Source organism: Odontomachus brunneus, unplaced genomic scaffold (assembly GCF_010583005.1).
Source record: "Odontomachus brunneus isolate Ranch 3 - 2012 unplaced genomic scaffold, Obru_v1 Obru_scaffold_061, whole genome shotgun sequence".
In the NCBI taxonomy this organism is placed as follows: Eukaryota; Metazoa; Arthropoda; class Insecta; order Hymenoptera; family Formicidae; genus Odontomachus; species Odontomachus brunneus.
In genome coordinates this window covers 1,162,086-1,176,989 of record NW_022639511.1, presented here as the reverse complement: position 1 = coordinate 1,176,989, position 14,904 = coordinate 1,162,086, and the positions used below count along the sequence as shown (strand labels likewise).

Below are 14,904 nucleotides of genomic sequence, written 5' to 3'. Positions count from 1 at the left end.
TTAGAACAAAAGGAAAGTGTACGGAGTATTTTAGAGATGTACTTAATCGATCGCAAATGTCGTTTTGTGGATATATCTGTTTATCTCGACGTATTTTGTAGGAATTTTTAGCATGCGTTTTCTCGCTTCTGACGTCATTAAAAAGAGATGGATGATGCGACTCCCCAGGAGCCATAAGCATCAAATTTACTTTAAACATATTCTAAGCCTTAGTAAGTATTTGGCATTTCAATCGACAATATTAAATTGAAAAAAAAAATTCGGTTAGCTTACTACACAGAGTTGAATCAATCTTTTACTTGATAAAATTTATGTTGATGATATTCTTGCAAAGAAAATAAATTTTTCTTTTCAGTACATGATAAAATGGGTTTTTCTAAAACTTTTAATGTATATATTTTAAGATTATTATTAAGGGAAAATATTCTTTAAAGAATAAAAAGAAGATAAAGATAATCCAAAAGAAAGAAGGTAAATGAAATCATCGCTTTTCTTAGCAATAAAATATTTGTTTATGTATACACTCTCAATAAACACTAACAAGTAATGTTACATCAATGTTATATAATTTTCCACTCAATGATGTAAATATTGCATACATATTACATTGAATTTACAATGTTGAGCAAGAAATTATAAGATTGATGTTATTTTTAGTTGGGATCTACATCGTAATATAGGTAAGATCATTTGCTGAATTCATTTAATATCTGCGTGAAATTAATAAATCTGACGAGAGAACAAATTCAATTAGTCATAGAGTTATGCAAGAATGATAAAAAAATTATGATTAATTTTAATTTTTGTAGAGTCCATGTCTTTCTACATAAATCAAAAAAAGATTCAAGCCTACAAGTCGCATTTTTTACTCATTTTTTAAAGGATTAGGCTTGTCAAAGAATGCCCTTAAAGAGATGAAAATTGACCATGCTTAACTTTTTGAACGATTATGAAAAATCTCAGTGCTATCAGTGCTTTTTTAATCACACATCAAATTTTCATCTTCATTGTTTCCGAAACGTATTCCATCATGTGTTGGTTGGATCGTCCTTGAATAACTACGGTCAATTCCTCGTTGTTACTTCGCCGACACGTTGACGAGTACATACGACTACGTACGAATGTACTACGTACGCACTCTCGTCGACCGGTTGCCCGCGAAATCTAGATCGCCCTAACGTCCGTCTTACGGCGACATGCGATTGGTGCTCACGCAGACCTCCGCAGCAGGTGCAAGAAAGAAGACACACTACTGTGCATATGGAGAAGCAAGGGCCTGGAACCACGGTCGAGTAAAATTTCGCGCTGTGTTTCGCACTGCAACACACACTTGTGTCAAAGCCGGAGCATCGATGGTGTGTCGATGGTTTATGGTTTCGTCAGGTCATCCCACTAATTAGAAATTTTTTACACGACATCGGTCTACGATTATCCGGCGTGAATTATCGCAACCTACGGTGCTCCGAAGCACTCGCGAAGCTATCCACGCGTTCGTCGACTTGGAAATTTCAAGAATTTCACGCGAAGCGCCGAACGTCGGGAATCCCGAAACGTTGCGCGTAAGGAGACACGATATCGATAATTTCGTGTGTCGCGAGGAGCCAAAGGTCACGTAAGTACGCGTTATCTGTTCGTACAAAACGACTGGCGGGAAAGACGCCACGCTTCATGCCAACGCGAAGAAGTTAGCAACAGGAAGGATGCATCTGCCGCGACCTCCCTCGTATCTGGGTTAAACGTGGCCACCGTCGCTGCCGTCGACACCACCATATCACCATCAGTACTACCATAGTCGTCGTCGTCGTCGTCGTCGTCGTCGTTGTCGTTGTCGTTGTTATCGTCGTCGTCGTCGTCGTCGTCGTCGTCGTCGTCGTCGTCATCGTCATCGTCATCGTCATCGTCATCATCATCATCATCATCATCATCATCATCATCATCATCATCATCATCGTCATCACCATCATCATCGCTGTGCAATAACCTGATAATTTCGTAAACGACGAGAGTAACGACAGGATCTGGACTCACCGTGAGGATAACAAGTCCCACCGGCGAAGCGCCGCGACGTCGCGGGAGTCGAGTAGTAGCTCCTTCGTCGGGGGACACCGCACGTAATAAAAGCAACGACCACTGCCGTCGACGTCGCGCGACTGGAAATACGTCGAGTTCGCGGTACGAGGGTAACTCGCGTACTCTCTCTCTCTTTCTCTCTCTCTCTCTCTCTCTCTCTCTCTATATATATATATATATATATATATATATATATATATATCTCCCCCTCTTCCCCGGCCGCACGCACCGCTGCGACCGTACGGCACAGGTGTTGCTTTCAGAAGACGATGCGTGCTGCTGCCGCTAGCGAACACACGAATCGACACACGCGCGACTACGCCGCTCTCTCGCACAGGCGGCCCACCGGGCGGCCGAGTAGTGGTACCGTGATGTCACCACGACGACAAGAGTCATCCGGCACCATCGTCCTACGCGAATTGGTGTTTACTACTGAGCGCACTCGCACCGCCGCGCCGCGCCGCTGCGCCGAGTTATATTGCTGCGCCACGTTGCGTCGCTCCCACGAGTTAACGCCAAACGCGACGCGACGCGACGCGGCACAGCACGGCACGAACTGTCAACCGAATGCAACAGTTGCGTGTAGTTGCGCTCGAACTCGGTGGAGGCTGACTGTGAGATGCGTCAGCTGTATGTACCGACGCGCGTCAAGAGAATCGAAGACGCGATCGATAACGTGAGAGATTAACCGCGTCGCATATGTAAATATGTCTAGAGAGAGAGATGGTACTCCGAGTGATTTTATTTATATTTTCATTATTTAGTACGAGTGATATCTAGTAGTATTTATATTAAATTATCCTCGTTCAGTGATTCGTGTAAACATAATGGTGTATCGAATTAGTATGATAAGTTTTTCCGACGTGTAACGTAGCAATTTGACGCGCCGTTTGCATGTATCGTCGAAGCTAACAGACCGATACTAGTCTTTTAAAAACTTAAAGGGCCTACAAGATTCAACATTGTTTTTTCTGTTATTGACATTGGAGAAAAGTAATCAAAACATAGATTTAAAGGAGTTGCTTAAGCATTAATTTTCATTTATTTGTCACAACTTTACTTAGTATTAACTATTATAGGTTTTCAGTTTTATATTTTAATTATATTACAGAGAGAGAGAGAGAGAGAGAGAGAGAGAGAGAGAGAGAGAGTTTCTTGATTTACCTAATTCTTTAAAATGTTCTTCCCTAGAACTGGATAAAATTTAAAAAAAACAAATATTTCTTAAATGTCTTTTAAGCTCAAGAAATCAAAGTGAAAGAAAATTTAAAATGGCATTAAATCTTCAAAAAAATTTTTTTTACTTTTATTTTCAAATTTCATACAAAATATTTACACACATGTAGGAGTGTATAATTTTGAAAATAAAAAAATACAGATTCTCTTTATAAATGCTTTCTTTACTTTAAATTGATGTAATTTCACAAAAACAATGTTGCAACTGTATAGTTGCAATTTAAATTGCAATTACATATTACATAATTTGATTAAATTCGTAATATTAATCTTACTATTAAAATTTGATATTTTTATTTTTTAATTGAATTTGGAAATTTTGAAAACACTGAAATCCAATAAATTTAATAAAAGATTTGCTACATTATATAAAAAATGTGTATATGGATTTAGCTTTAATGTCAATAAAATTCAATCTTAATTAAATTTATGCACACAAGCTTTATCTCAAATTGGTTATAATGCATAAATATGTGCACATATTCTGTAATATGTAACTTGATGTAAAATTATATTATCTATAAATATCAAACGAGTACAAGTATCAAACGATTTATGTGTAAACAAGCACTATATTTCAATAAAAATTGTGGAAATTTGATAAAGAGATGAGTGTTTTATAGAAAAATGTTATATTAACTAATCGTATCACAGATTTCAAATGATATTTTTTATTATTTGGTTTTACCATCTTTTCATAATTGCATTAAAATGCGTCTTATTGTGGTTATCATCATTCGCATTCGTACAAATCTCCAATTTTTCGGAGACGTTTGTGTAATAAGCTTCAACGAGGCATATTTCTTCATAGAGATCTTCCGGTGACATTTCAACGATGCTCGCGCATTCATTCAATAACCATCGGAAACTCCTGGGTAAAGTTCTCTCGAATAATTCAAAATTCTTTGGCTTTACACGACTAAAGTTGCAATGGTACATCCAATAATCCTTAAAGGGTCTAAACAATCTAAGAGCGTTCTCTGTTCTTTTATTGAATGTATGAAAGGTTTCATCCATTGTTACTCCAAATACTTTACCATTCTCAGGCTGATCATCGTGTCCAATCTTAATCTTTGTAAAATCACTATACATGAACGTGTTATTCAAATTACAAATATCTGGAATCTCTGGTAATGTATTCTCAATTTCGGAATTATTCGCTGAAATCATCTTGGTTTGCTTTATGCAATTGATTGAATGATCTTGGCTTACATTTTTAACATCGTGTTCCAAAGCGATATCGTTCTGTTTAATAAATTTACCGTCCACGCCTTTCATAGGTTTACGCTTCTGTTTCTTTTTGAAACATACATTTTTGGACATGGCTGTTTTTTCGGTACTGGAAAAATTTATATTGTACGCTTTACAAAATTTCGATGATAATTTCGTCTCTTCAAGAAAAGTATCGTTAACATAAGCATCTTGAGAATCTCCATCTGTAAAATCTTTATTATCGTTTGTATCTAAGATCGATAGTTTACCATCTGAAAAAGTCTCATCGAATATAAATTCAGAGAAAGATAATAATAGAGGAGCTTTCACATTTATATTTGTGCTCTGAGCGTCATTATAATACTGTTTTTTCTTTTCATCAATTTTGAGCTGACAGGGCATTTTCTTATGTAAATAATCAGTAAAATCCTCTTTCTGCTCAACCTCGATTTCCTCGTTCATAAAATCATGTATCTCAATATAATCTTTCAAATCCTTTACACTCGTCATTTTTGCTTGTTCATAAAGAGGTACAGTCTTTTCAATAAAATGTAAATTTGAGTCAATAAAATCTAACTGTATTTCATATCGCTGAGCCAATTCGTAGATACTAAAATAAAAAATAAAGAAATAATATACTTTATGACATACTTTATAACTGGAGAACTGTATTACTTACGATTCTGATTTTGTCATATATCCAATTTTTGTAGAGTAGAAATCGCTCTTAAGTATATTTGGAAAGTCGTATTGCGGATATTCCAACAGTTGTTGAAGATACGCGCGATGTGGCGTTAGTGAAGGAGCGAACACATTTACCTCGTTCAATGGTAAATCAATGTAGTTTACGTTAGTGATACACTGTTTCATCGCGTGAATAAGTTCACGTGGTATTAAATGTTTACGCGTGGTTAACTCGGGTTGCTCCTTGTCCGTTTTGGAATGTATAGCCTCCAAAAATTTTATGTACAAACTGCTAACTATTGGTATGTTTGGATCGTATTTTAACTTGGTGGGAAAATGCATATTAGCCAAAACAGTCCGTCTGCATTCGATATGCCTCTGCCATTCTCGAAAACTGAATAGTCTCGTCATACAAACGCCTTCATCACTTATTACACTGGAATAAAAAAGAAGATACCTTGTTTTAATAATAGAAACATGACAAAACGAAGTATAGCTAAAAAAATGGATACATCGTAACATAATAATATCTATATTTACAAAAGAAAAATCGTAACTGTGTGAAAAATGTCTTCCATCGTATTTTCTCACACTTTTCATCTAAAGTTGTACCAAATGCTAAGTAATTCTTTGTAATTACTGCATATGGCATGTTATTTGCGGTAAAATACACGCTCCACTCGCCAAATTTCTTAAATACGATACCACCAGCTGCATGATCGTATCTAGTTATCGCATAATCGAGATTTTGTTTCAAAACTTTCCACGGATCACATCCTTGCTCGATATCATTCGCTATAATTCTCGATAAATCATGTTTCATAGTGAATTCTGCGCAACCCGTTAGGGAACAGCCTACATTTTGATTAGCATATACGTCGCAGCCTAATATAGAGGAGCCACTTATATTTCCTACTAATTTCTTGTTTAAACCACCGTTCGTACTTCCCGCAGCAATAGTGTGTCCGTCGTAAGCAATACAGCCAACGGTGCTTCCACTGTCTAAAGATAAAAATTGTATTCTTGTCAAGTATCAGTGTTAAATTGATACTACGCTTATAAGGGTAAAAAGATACGATTTTGTGACATCTCATTTTCACAATGTACTTTTTAATGTTTCAGCATGTTGATGATTTTCAGTGTCCTAATTAGGATTAGAATTGCCCGTCCCCTCTAATTTATAAGCCAGATATGCCATAGGTGCTATCATGTTATTTAGACTAGTTTAATCTTGCATGTTTTATTAAATTTTTTGCACCCTCCCAAACTACGATGGAGTTAGGAAAGTTATCCAGAACAAATCTAGCAAGAGATATTGGATGCTCTATATTTGATACCGTTGCTATGGACTCACACTCCATCTTGAAGCCATCTATTATGCTTGCATCCATCTGTATTTCTTCTGTATCGGACACAGAACAAGTTATTATATATGCATATATAAGAACCTCAGGATTGCATGGCGAGGTTACATAATCCCGGGAACACAAACATATTTATACCTATTTCGTTTAAAAGCGAGCCGTAGCCACAATTGAATAATTCATCACATTCTAACCACCACAACGCCGTCTCTACGGCTTCTACGGGACTTGCACCATTTAGCAAACTTTGATATCCAGTGAATGCTGCTTTCTTACAGCTAATCATTTTTTCGATGATTAGTACATCATTAAAATCTGCAGTGCTACCAAGTACAAATATACTCGGAGTATCAAAGCTTTTACACTGATACTGTGTCATATCCAAGTGATTGCTTATTATATTTCTTATATCATTATAGGAATGATTTTGTGGTTTGAAAAAATTACTGTTTTGACACTTTCGTTGGAAAACATTTTTTTATTATAATTATTGTTTTTTTTTAAAAACAAATGTTAGACTGAGTTTGTGTGTGTGTGCGTGTGTGTGTGTGTGTGTGTGTGTGTGTGTGTGTGTGTGTGTGTGTGTGTGTGTGTGTGTGTGTGTGTGTGTGTGTGTGTGTGTGTGTGTGTGTGTGTGTGTGTGTGTGTGTGTGTGTGTGTGTCGAAATTTTTATGGTGAATGTTTATCAAGTGATTCTCACATAGCTTACATGCAGTTTTTAAACCATTTAATATATTTGACAGGTATATATATAATCATCTGTATTCATGGATATGATCCAAATCAATATTAGCTGCATTCAGCAGAATTCAACGCTTAAAGTTTAATGATTATTGTATATGATTGGAGTGTACTTTTAGGTCCTTGACAGATTCAGCAAAACATACCATATAGAAACAATAGACATTAAGAACTGATTTCTAAATCATTTTATTATTAATATAACGCAGCCATTTAAACATATAATATGATATGTATCATAAACTGCGCATTGCTGTAGAAGAAATAAAATCAGCATTAACTCCTTCGCTGTCAGACGAAAATTACATTTTCGTGCTAAAAATGTTTCGAAAAATGAAAATCTTTAGAATGGCATGACGAACACAAAATTAGAGATTTTGGGAGCGCTAAATTTGAATCTGAAGTTAGATTTTGAAAATTTATAATGATGGATCCAATATGGCGGATCAAAATTCGAGATTTTCTTGGAATTTTATGAATGTAGTATGTTTATATTTTGGTCTATGTTTCCAAGGTTACTGGATTCAAATCTGAAGTTAGATTTGAACTCAGCATTATAAAAAAGCAATGTCATTTTTGTAAAATCCCAAAATTTTTTTCGCACTTTTAACCGCCATATTGAATCTTCCGAATCCCAAGAATCTTCAGAAACCCAATGCACAATCAAACCGAATGAAATTGAGCATATTTTTTTTTAGATGCACATATGTGCGTCATGAAACAAAAGTGGCACGACTTTTTTTAAGCGTATATGCGTCACTGACAGGGAAGAGATTAATAAGACAGGATAATAGAGAGTGAGTCCTTGTCTAATTTTCCTTGTCTAATTGTCTGGTTGATGAAGAGAAGCAAAAGCGATTACATGATCAATATTCTCTTTTTTTCCTCGTTTTATTCTCTTATTTCTCCTACATCGGTCTCTTCTTGAGCTTTGTTTGACAGAGAAAGTATTTAATTTAATATATCTCTATTTTTTATCTTATTATCAGCCGTCTCGTACGTAATATATTCTACAAATCTATATGCTTATATATAGTCTATATGCTTAGAACAATCGAAGCTACGAAGTTCTTTTGAGAACGGTCGAAGCGAACATAAAAGTCCTATACCGTTTTACAATCTTCATAATAATAACCGACAAATTAATTGCGGAAGATTAAATAAAAGCGTGCGCCGAATGGTAGAGGACGGAGCGCTCGAATCATAGCGCGGCTCAGTAATATAGCGCGTAGATGTCGACACGTGGCGATTGGAAGAATAACTACTGCCTATGCTTATATCGTTGCGCTCCTACGTCTTGCCGCATCGCGCCGAGACGAGATGTAAGAGCGCTGCGATATAAGCACAAGCAGTGGTGCGTTGTCCTTTCAATCACCACACGTCGACATATTATTGGGCCGCGCTATGACTCAAGCGTTCAGTTCTCTACCATTCAGCACACGCTTTTCCTTAACCTTTCGCAATTAATTTCTCGGCTATTGTTACGAATATCGCAAAACGGTATAAGACTTTTATGTTCATCTCGACCCGCTCTATGTTCTCACGGGAGCTTCGTAGATTGTTCTGGGACACCCTGTATACCAGAACTTGACACGCATTGCATATTTCGACTAATTTTCAACCTGCTCCTATTCCTTATCTCATCGTCTCGCATGCAACCTACAAGACGCTCGAGATTTAGATCCATATTAATAATCGTTACTTGAAACTTGCCTCAAGTGAAACATTCAATTTAGAGTCAGACATGAGTTTTTCAGCTGAATATTGTGATTGTAAATGTAAATATCATATATATTATACAAGATGTCCCATTTTAACTTAGGCACTGTAATATCTCGAAAACAATGCATTAAAAAAATGTTTTCAACAAAAGGGTAGGGTATAAAGGGGAAAAGAAAATAGTAATATTTTTTTTATTTTGAAATACCTTGTCTGAGTACATTGAAAAACTCTGTTAAGATCAACTCTAATTTTTTTTAATAGAATTATATAGTCTTTTAAATATAAGTAAATTCCTCTGAGGCCATACTGCGTACAAAAATATTGGATATAACCATCGAAAAGTGGATACATTTCGAGATATATACTAAATTTTTGTCTCTATACTTTTTAGCATAAAATATGAAATATCTTCTAAAGTATACTTTTTAATAACCTCACCCTAATACTTTTGTACGCAGAATAATAGGTAATTGATAATAGATAAAATCGATTATTGCAAAAAAACATACAAAAACTTTAAAAAATATTTCATGCATTTTGTAGATTTATTCATGCACCTGTATGGGAAGATAAGTATCACCGATCGATTTTTCTTTTCATTATACGTATAAAAGTATTAACACGAAGTGGTTGAAAAGTGAATAGTTTATGAGATATTTCATATCTTGTATTGAAAAGTAACAGGATAAAATGTGAAATATCGGGAAGTATTCACATTTAGATTATTTTTTTCTAATATTTTTGTACGCGGAATGACTAGAGGAATTGATTTATACTTAAAAAATCATATGATTCTATTTAAAGAATTAGTTGAAATTAAGTTTTTTAAGGACAAAAAATATTACTATTTTTTTCTCCTTCGATATCCTACAACTTTTTTTTGAAAATGCATTGTTTTCGAAATATTACAGTGTCTAATTTAAAATGGAACACCCTATAGAATTCAAATTAAAAAAATTTTTCGTCTAACTTTAAATTCAGATCTGAGTATCTTATGTAGAACAAGTTTCAAGTAACGACTACTAATATGGGCCTTGGAAGCATGACTTGTAAACATATGTTTCTAATAGTGGAAAGCTAATATATGTTTACAAGTCATACTCTTGAGTCTCGTAGGTTACGCGCGGAGCGATGAGGTAAGGTGAATATCGTTAGACGGAGCAGTTGAAAATTAGTGGAACGCATGCCGAGTTCTAATATATGTACATATTCAACTGTCTTTGTGCTTGCTTATGTCTTTAATGATATCAATATCAGAGAATACTCAGTTATTATAAAATTATCCAGGTATCATAATTAGCATATGCTAATTGTCAAGAGCCCTAACGTACAATATAGATTAGATTTTGTTATTTTTTATTATGTTTTAGTTGTATACATTAGTTTGACAGACAAGTCAAACTAATTAATGTAAAGTTATCACAGAAACAGACTGCTTTAACACATACCATTCCTCTGCTTCTTTAAATAATTAAACAATAATTGATTAAAAATCTAAAAACTTATATTACGTAATAAGATTACGTACAGTATGTTGCATCAACATTATAGTTCAGTATGACGAGTGAACGAGTTTGCAACACTTTTTCATATTTATTTTAATGGTAAAAATTAGTGTAAATCGTTTAGCAAATGAGTATATTGCCCAATCCGAGTTGAGTTTATGCCCGAACATGCGCGTCTGCAAATAAAACGAGCAAGCAACCTATCGTGGTGACCAATATGTGTTGATGCAATACCCTGTACGAACATGCAAAAAAGTATAACTTAACAAATTTAACTAAAGTCTTTTATCGTTTTGCAAACAACTACAACAATTATTGAGATATTAATTAAGAAGAATTGGTGAATTAGTGTTTAACAACGATGAATATCGGCTGATAGCGAGAAGCAAGATAATATTACTTAAAAAATCCAATAAGAGATATAGTAGAAATACGTACAAATTTCATTGACTAAATGACTTTATCTAAACTAATAATTTCTATCAGAAATTTTATAATTTCTCACATTTCAGCTCATATAAAGAAGTTATCAGTTTCTTTCATTTTATATCGTAAAAAAGAACTTATTTTTAATAATTAAATATTTATCTGGATATATATTTTTCTATGTAATTTTATAATTAATTTTATTATTAATTTTTACCAAAAAAACGAATCAATTCTACAGATTTTTCTTATCTAATTCTATCAAATCTTATTTACAAGGAACATTTCAAAGAACAAACAGCGAGGTTCACCATTCCACACGTGATCTTAGATCGCACACTTATATTCATAGTTAGGAGATTAAGAAACAAGCTGTAATGACATGTTTCTTCGATTCTCCCTATAGAGTTTCTATAGAGTTTATTATATCGTACTATGCATACTTATTTACCTATTTCTTTCAATTAATATCTCAATTATCGTAATTGTTTGCAAAATGACTTTTTTATTCAGTTTGGTGAATTTTACATATGTACAAGAAGATGTACGGGTTGTGTCAAATATATTGTGAAAACACTATCCAATTTATAAGTCTGTTCTTTTCAGCTGCACTACTGTAATAAGTTAGAATAAGACAAATATATTTTGGGCCGGTTTTTCAATGATAGTTTAACTCGTTTCGCCCCAAAATAACTTAAATTTTGTCTTTTCTTCATTGCAATAATTTTGAGAGAAAACGTCTATAGATCTTTCCGGCACTCGATACCCTATAGATGTAAAACATGCCCTTTCCGAATCTGAAGTCCATTTTTTGCTTTCACGCGCCATTTTTTCAATATAGCGGCTAAAACGCCAAAAAATTGAAAAAAATAGAATATCGTTTGTTTGTATCTCACTTTTCGGCATGATCTGGAATCATAGAATCGTGCTAGTTGTCTGGATCTGGTGACATAGTGTCTAGCTAAAATATGGTGCTGTGCAGATCAAACAATTTATTGTCGGATTCAATATGGCGGCTGTTTTTAGAAAATTTATGTTTTTATCGTTTTTCCAGATTATTTATCACCCACTTGCATTTGCGTGATCTATAGTATTAAAATATGATTTAAGTAAAATTAAATCGCAATGTACTACGACATAACTAAAAAAATCCAAAATGGCGAAGATTTTCAGGTTTTTTTGTAAAATTTTTAGTTTTTATACGTTTTTGTAACATATCCGATTATTTTTTCACGCTTTTGTTGATTCTGAGACTTACACTTCTGAAGAATAGTGACAGCAGCAAAATATTATTGTTCTAAGATGTAACATAATCTCTAAACACCATATTGAGCTTGATTTTTATAGTAACTTGTAGTGATATTATCGTAATTTAGTTTCTTTTTTTTGCTGTATAATAAGTATAGAATATAATATATAATAGACCCAAAGGTTTAACATAACTTCAAAATGGGATAGTTGAACACTTTTTTGCAACTTATGGTTATATAATCATGCTCGAGTTGCAATATTTATTTGAAAATAATACTACTGTTGAATGAATAAAAAATGCAATATGTGATGATTCTAATGAATAATATAACCTCAAAATAACATAAATGGTTACATTTTTGTTAACTTATAGTGTAAAATAACATAATCATAATTTGTTTTGCAATGTTTATTATTCTGCACTTTTCATTCAACAGCAGTATTATTTTCAAATAAATATTGCAACTTGAGCATGATTATATAAGCATAAGTTGCAAAAATGTGTTCAACTATCCCATTTTGAGGTTATGTCAAACCTTTGGATTTATTATATATTGTATTCTATACGTATTACACAGCAAAAAAAGAAATACAACGATATGATAATATCGCCATAAGTTATTGTAAAAATCAAACTCAGTATAGTGTTTAGAGGTTATATTACATCTTAGAACTATAATATTTTGCTGCTGTCATTATTTTTCAGAAGTGTAAGCCTTAGAATTAACAAAAGCGTGAAAAAAATAATCGGATGTTACAAAAACGTATAAAAACTAGAAATTTTACAAAAAAATCTGAAAATCTCCTCCATTTTGAATTTTTTTGGTTATGTCGTAGTACATTGCGATTTAATTTCATTTAAATCATATTTTAATACTACAAATGCAAATGCAAGTAGGTGATAAATAATCTGGAAAAACGATAAAAACATAAATTTTCTAAAAAATACCGCCATATTGAATCCACTATAATGAATTGTTTGATCTGCAAGCACCATATTTTAGCTAAAGACATTATGTCACCAGATCCAGACAACTAGCACAATCCTATGATTCCAGATCATGCCGAAAAGTGAGATACAAACGATATTCTATTTTTTTCAATTTTTTGGCGTTTCAGCCGCTATATTGAAAAAATAGCGCGTGAAAGCAAAAAATGAACTTCAGATTCGGAAAGGGTTTTACATCTATAGGGTATCGAATGCCGGAAAAATCTATAGACGTTTTCTGTCAAAATTACTACAATGAAGAAAAGACAAAATTTAGGTCATTTTGGGACGAAACAGATTACTTAGATTTCAACTTAAACTCTATTTAAACAAAACAAACGCATTGTTAGAATAGAGTTTAAACTTGAAGCCAAGTTTAAACTGCTATTGGAAAACCGGCCCTTTATCTCACTTTAACTTATTGCACCAGTGCAGCTAAAAAAAGAACAGACAATATATTGACATCACTATATATAACTACACTGATCCTATTTATGTTAGGACTCCTAGTCCCTCACCACGGAACTCTTGATTGATGACATCAGAAACAAGAAAATATATGTACAAAATTCTTGCATGCTATTTTTATATAAAAAGATATATAAACGAAAAAACACTTCAGATCACTTGAACATACTTACGTAAAATTTTCCGAAAACTATCACGTTCTCATGACAGTCGATAAATAGTCGTAAAATTATATAACGTTACACATACAATCTTCTTCTTTAACTTATCTTTTTTTCATGATTTGGTCACGTTAATTTTACGATTATTTATTGGCTATCAAGGAAAAAGGATAGTTTTACAAGTTTTAGAGCATTTTACAAGTATGCTCAAGAGATCTAAAGTGTTCTTCTATTCAAATGTTTTTATTTGAAAATGGTAAGAATTTTCAGCGTGTTATTTTTCACTTGTGATGTCACGATCTAACATGATTGTGGCAAGTACTCAATAAGCCGATTCTGTAACCTTAGAACGATGATATCATTAGTGTGTCGTTGCGCAGCTTTTCTACATATTATTTTTTTACATATACACTTGCTCAACGACAACATAATAATAACGAAACTGTCGTTAAAAATTATAGAATCGGCCTATAATAATTAATTAATTGCTAGAAAACATGATTTACACGCAGGTACATACCTATTAATTTTATCAGCGAAATTACTAATTTCATATTCCGTAATGCCATCCAAAGCCAGTAATGTTTTTAATATTACGACAACGAAAGCCATAACACGACCTTCATAATTAGGGATGTAGGACTTTTTATCAAATTTCATCTTTGGAGGAGACAAGGCCACTAATCTTTCTCCATACAGTGATACGCCCCCTATAAATAGTATTACATTTCTATATTTCCTTTTACGCATATATCGAGTTTGTTAAAAATTAACTGTTAGTGACATATTTATACTTGGTAACTCTAATTCGATACAATATCGGTTGATAAGCGGTAAAAAATTTGGGCATATTATTTTTGTAACTCCAAGAAATGTCGCCATACTTCCTATTATCCTTCTCATACCCTTATGTGTTATATAAGTATCCATAGTTCGTGATAAGAAATTCAGATCACTTTTTGTTAAAGTCACTTCAGGAGGTATTAAGTGATCTAATTTATAATAGGATAAATGTCCTTCTCGTGCATATCTTAAAAAGAAAAAAAAAAAAAAATATATATATATATATACACAA

The 14,904-nt window shown here is 33.4% G+C and overlaps 3 protein-coding genes across 5 annotated transcripts in view; all 3 read right to left on the bottom strand.

Moving 5' to 3' along the window:
* The window catches only part of LOC116846157 (protein phosphatase PP2A 55 kDa regulatory subunit), a 235,611-nt gene extending 233,395 nt beyond the window's left edge, over positions 1-2,216 (bottom strand). Inside the window, exon 1 of the mRNA XM_032819648.1 lies at positions 2,029-2,216. The gene's annotated coding sequence lies outside the window, so the exon portion shown is untranslated. The remainder of the gene's footprint in view (positions 1-2,028) is intronic.
* A 1,745-nt stretch (positions 2,217-3,961) lies between these two features.
* LOC116846156 (TATA box-binding protein-associated factor RNA polymerase I subunit B) overlaps positions 3,962-14,904 on the bottom strand; it is an 18,125-nt gene continuing 7,182 nt past the window's right edge. The window contains exons 7-10 of one of the 3 annotated variants that reach the window (XM_032819643.1): positions 14,624-14,859; positions 14,350-14,539; positions 5,198-5,638; positions 3,962-5,128 (exon numbers count right to left, since the gene is read on the bottom strand). In XM_032819643.1, coding sequence (XP_032675534.1) covers positions 3,991-5,128; positions 5,198-5,638; positions 14,350-14,539; positions 14,624-14,859 — 2,005 coding nt within the window. In that variant the 3' untranslated portion in view covers positions 3,962-3,990. The remainder of the gene's footprint in view (positions 5,129-5,197; positions 5,639-14,349; positions 14,540-14,623; positions 14,860-14,904) is intronic. The other 2 variants (XM_032819645.1, XM_032819642.1) reach the window with 2 other exon arrangements.
* On the bottom strand, positions 5,651-7,111 carry LOC116846158 (isoaspartyl peptidase/L-asparaginase-like). Its single transcript, XM_032819652.1, is given in 4 exon segments — positions 5,651-6,204; positions 6,310-6,425; positions 6,427-6,604; positions 6,705-7,111. Coding segments are annotated over 4 exon segments (1,041 nt in total). The 5' UTR covers positions 6,946-7,111; the 3' UTR covers positions 5,651-5,698.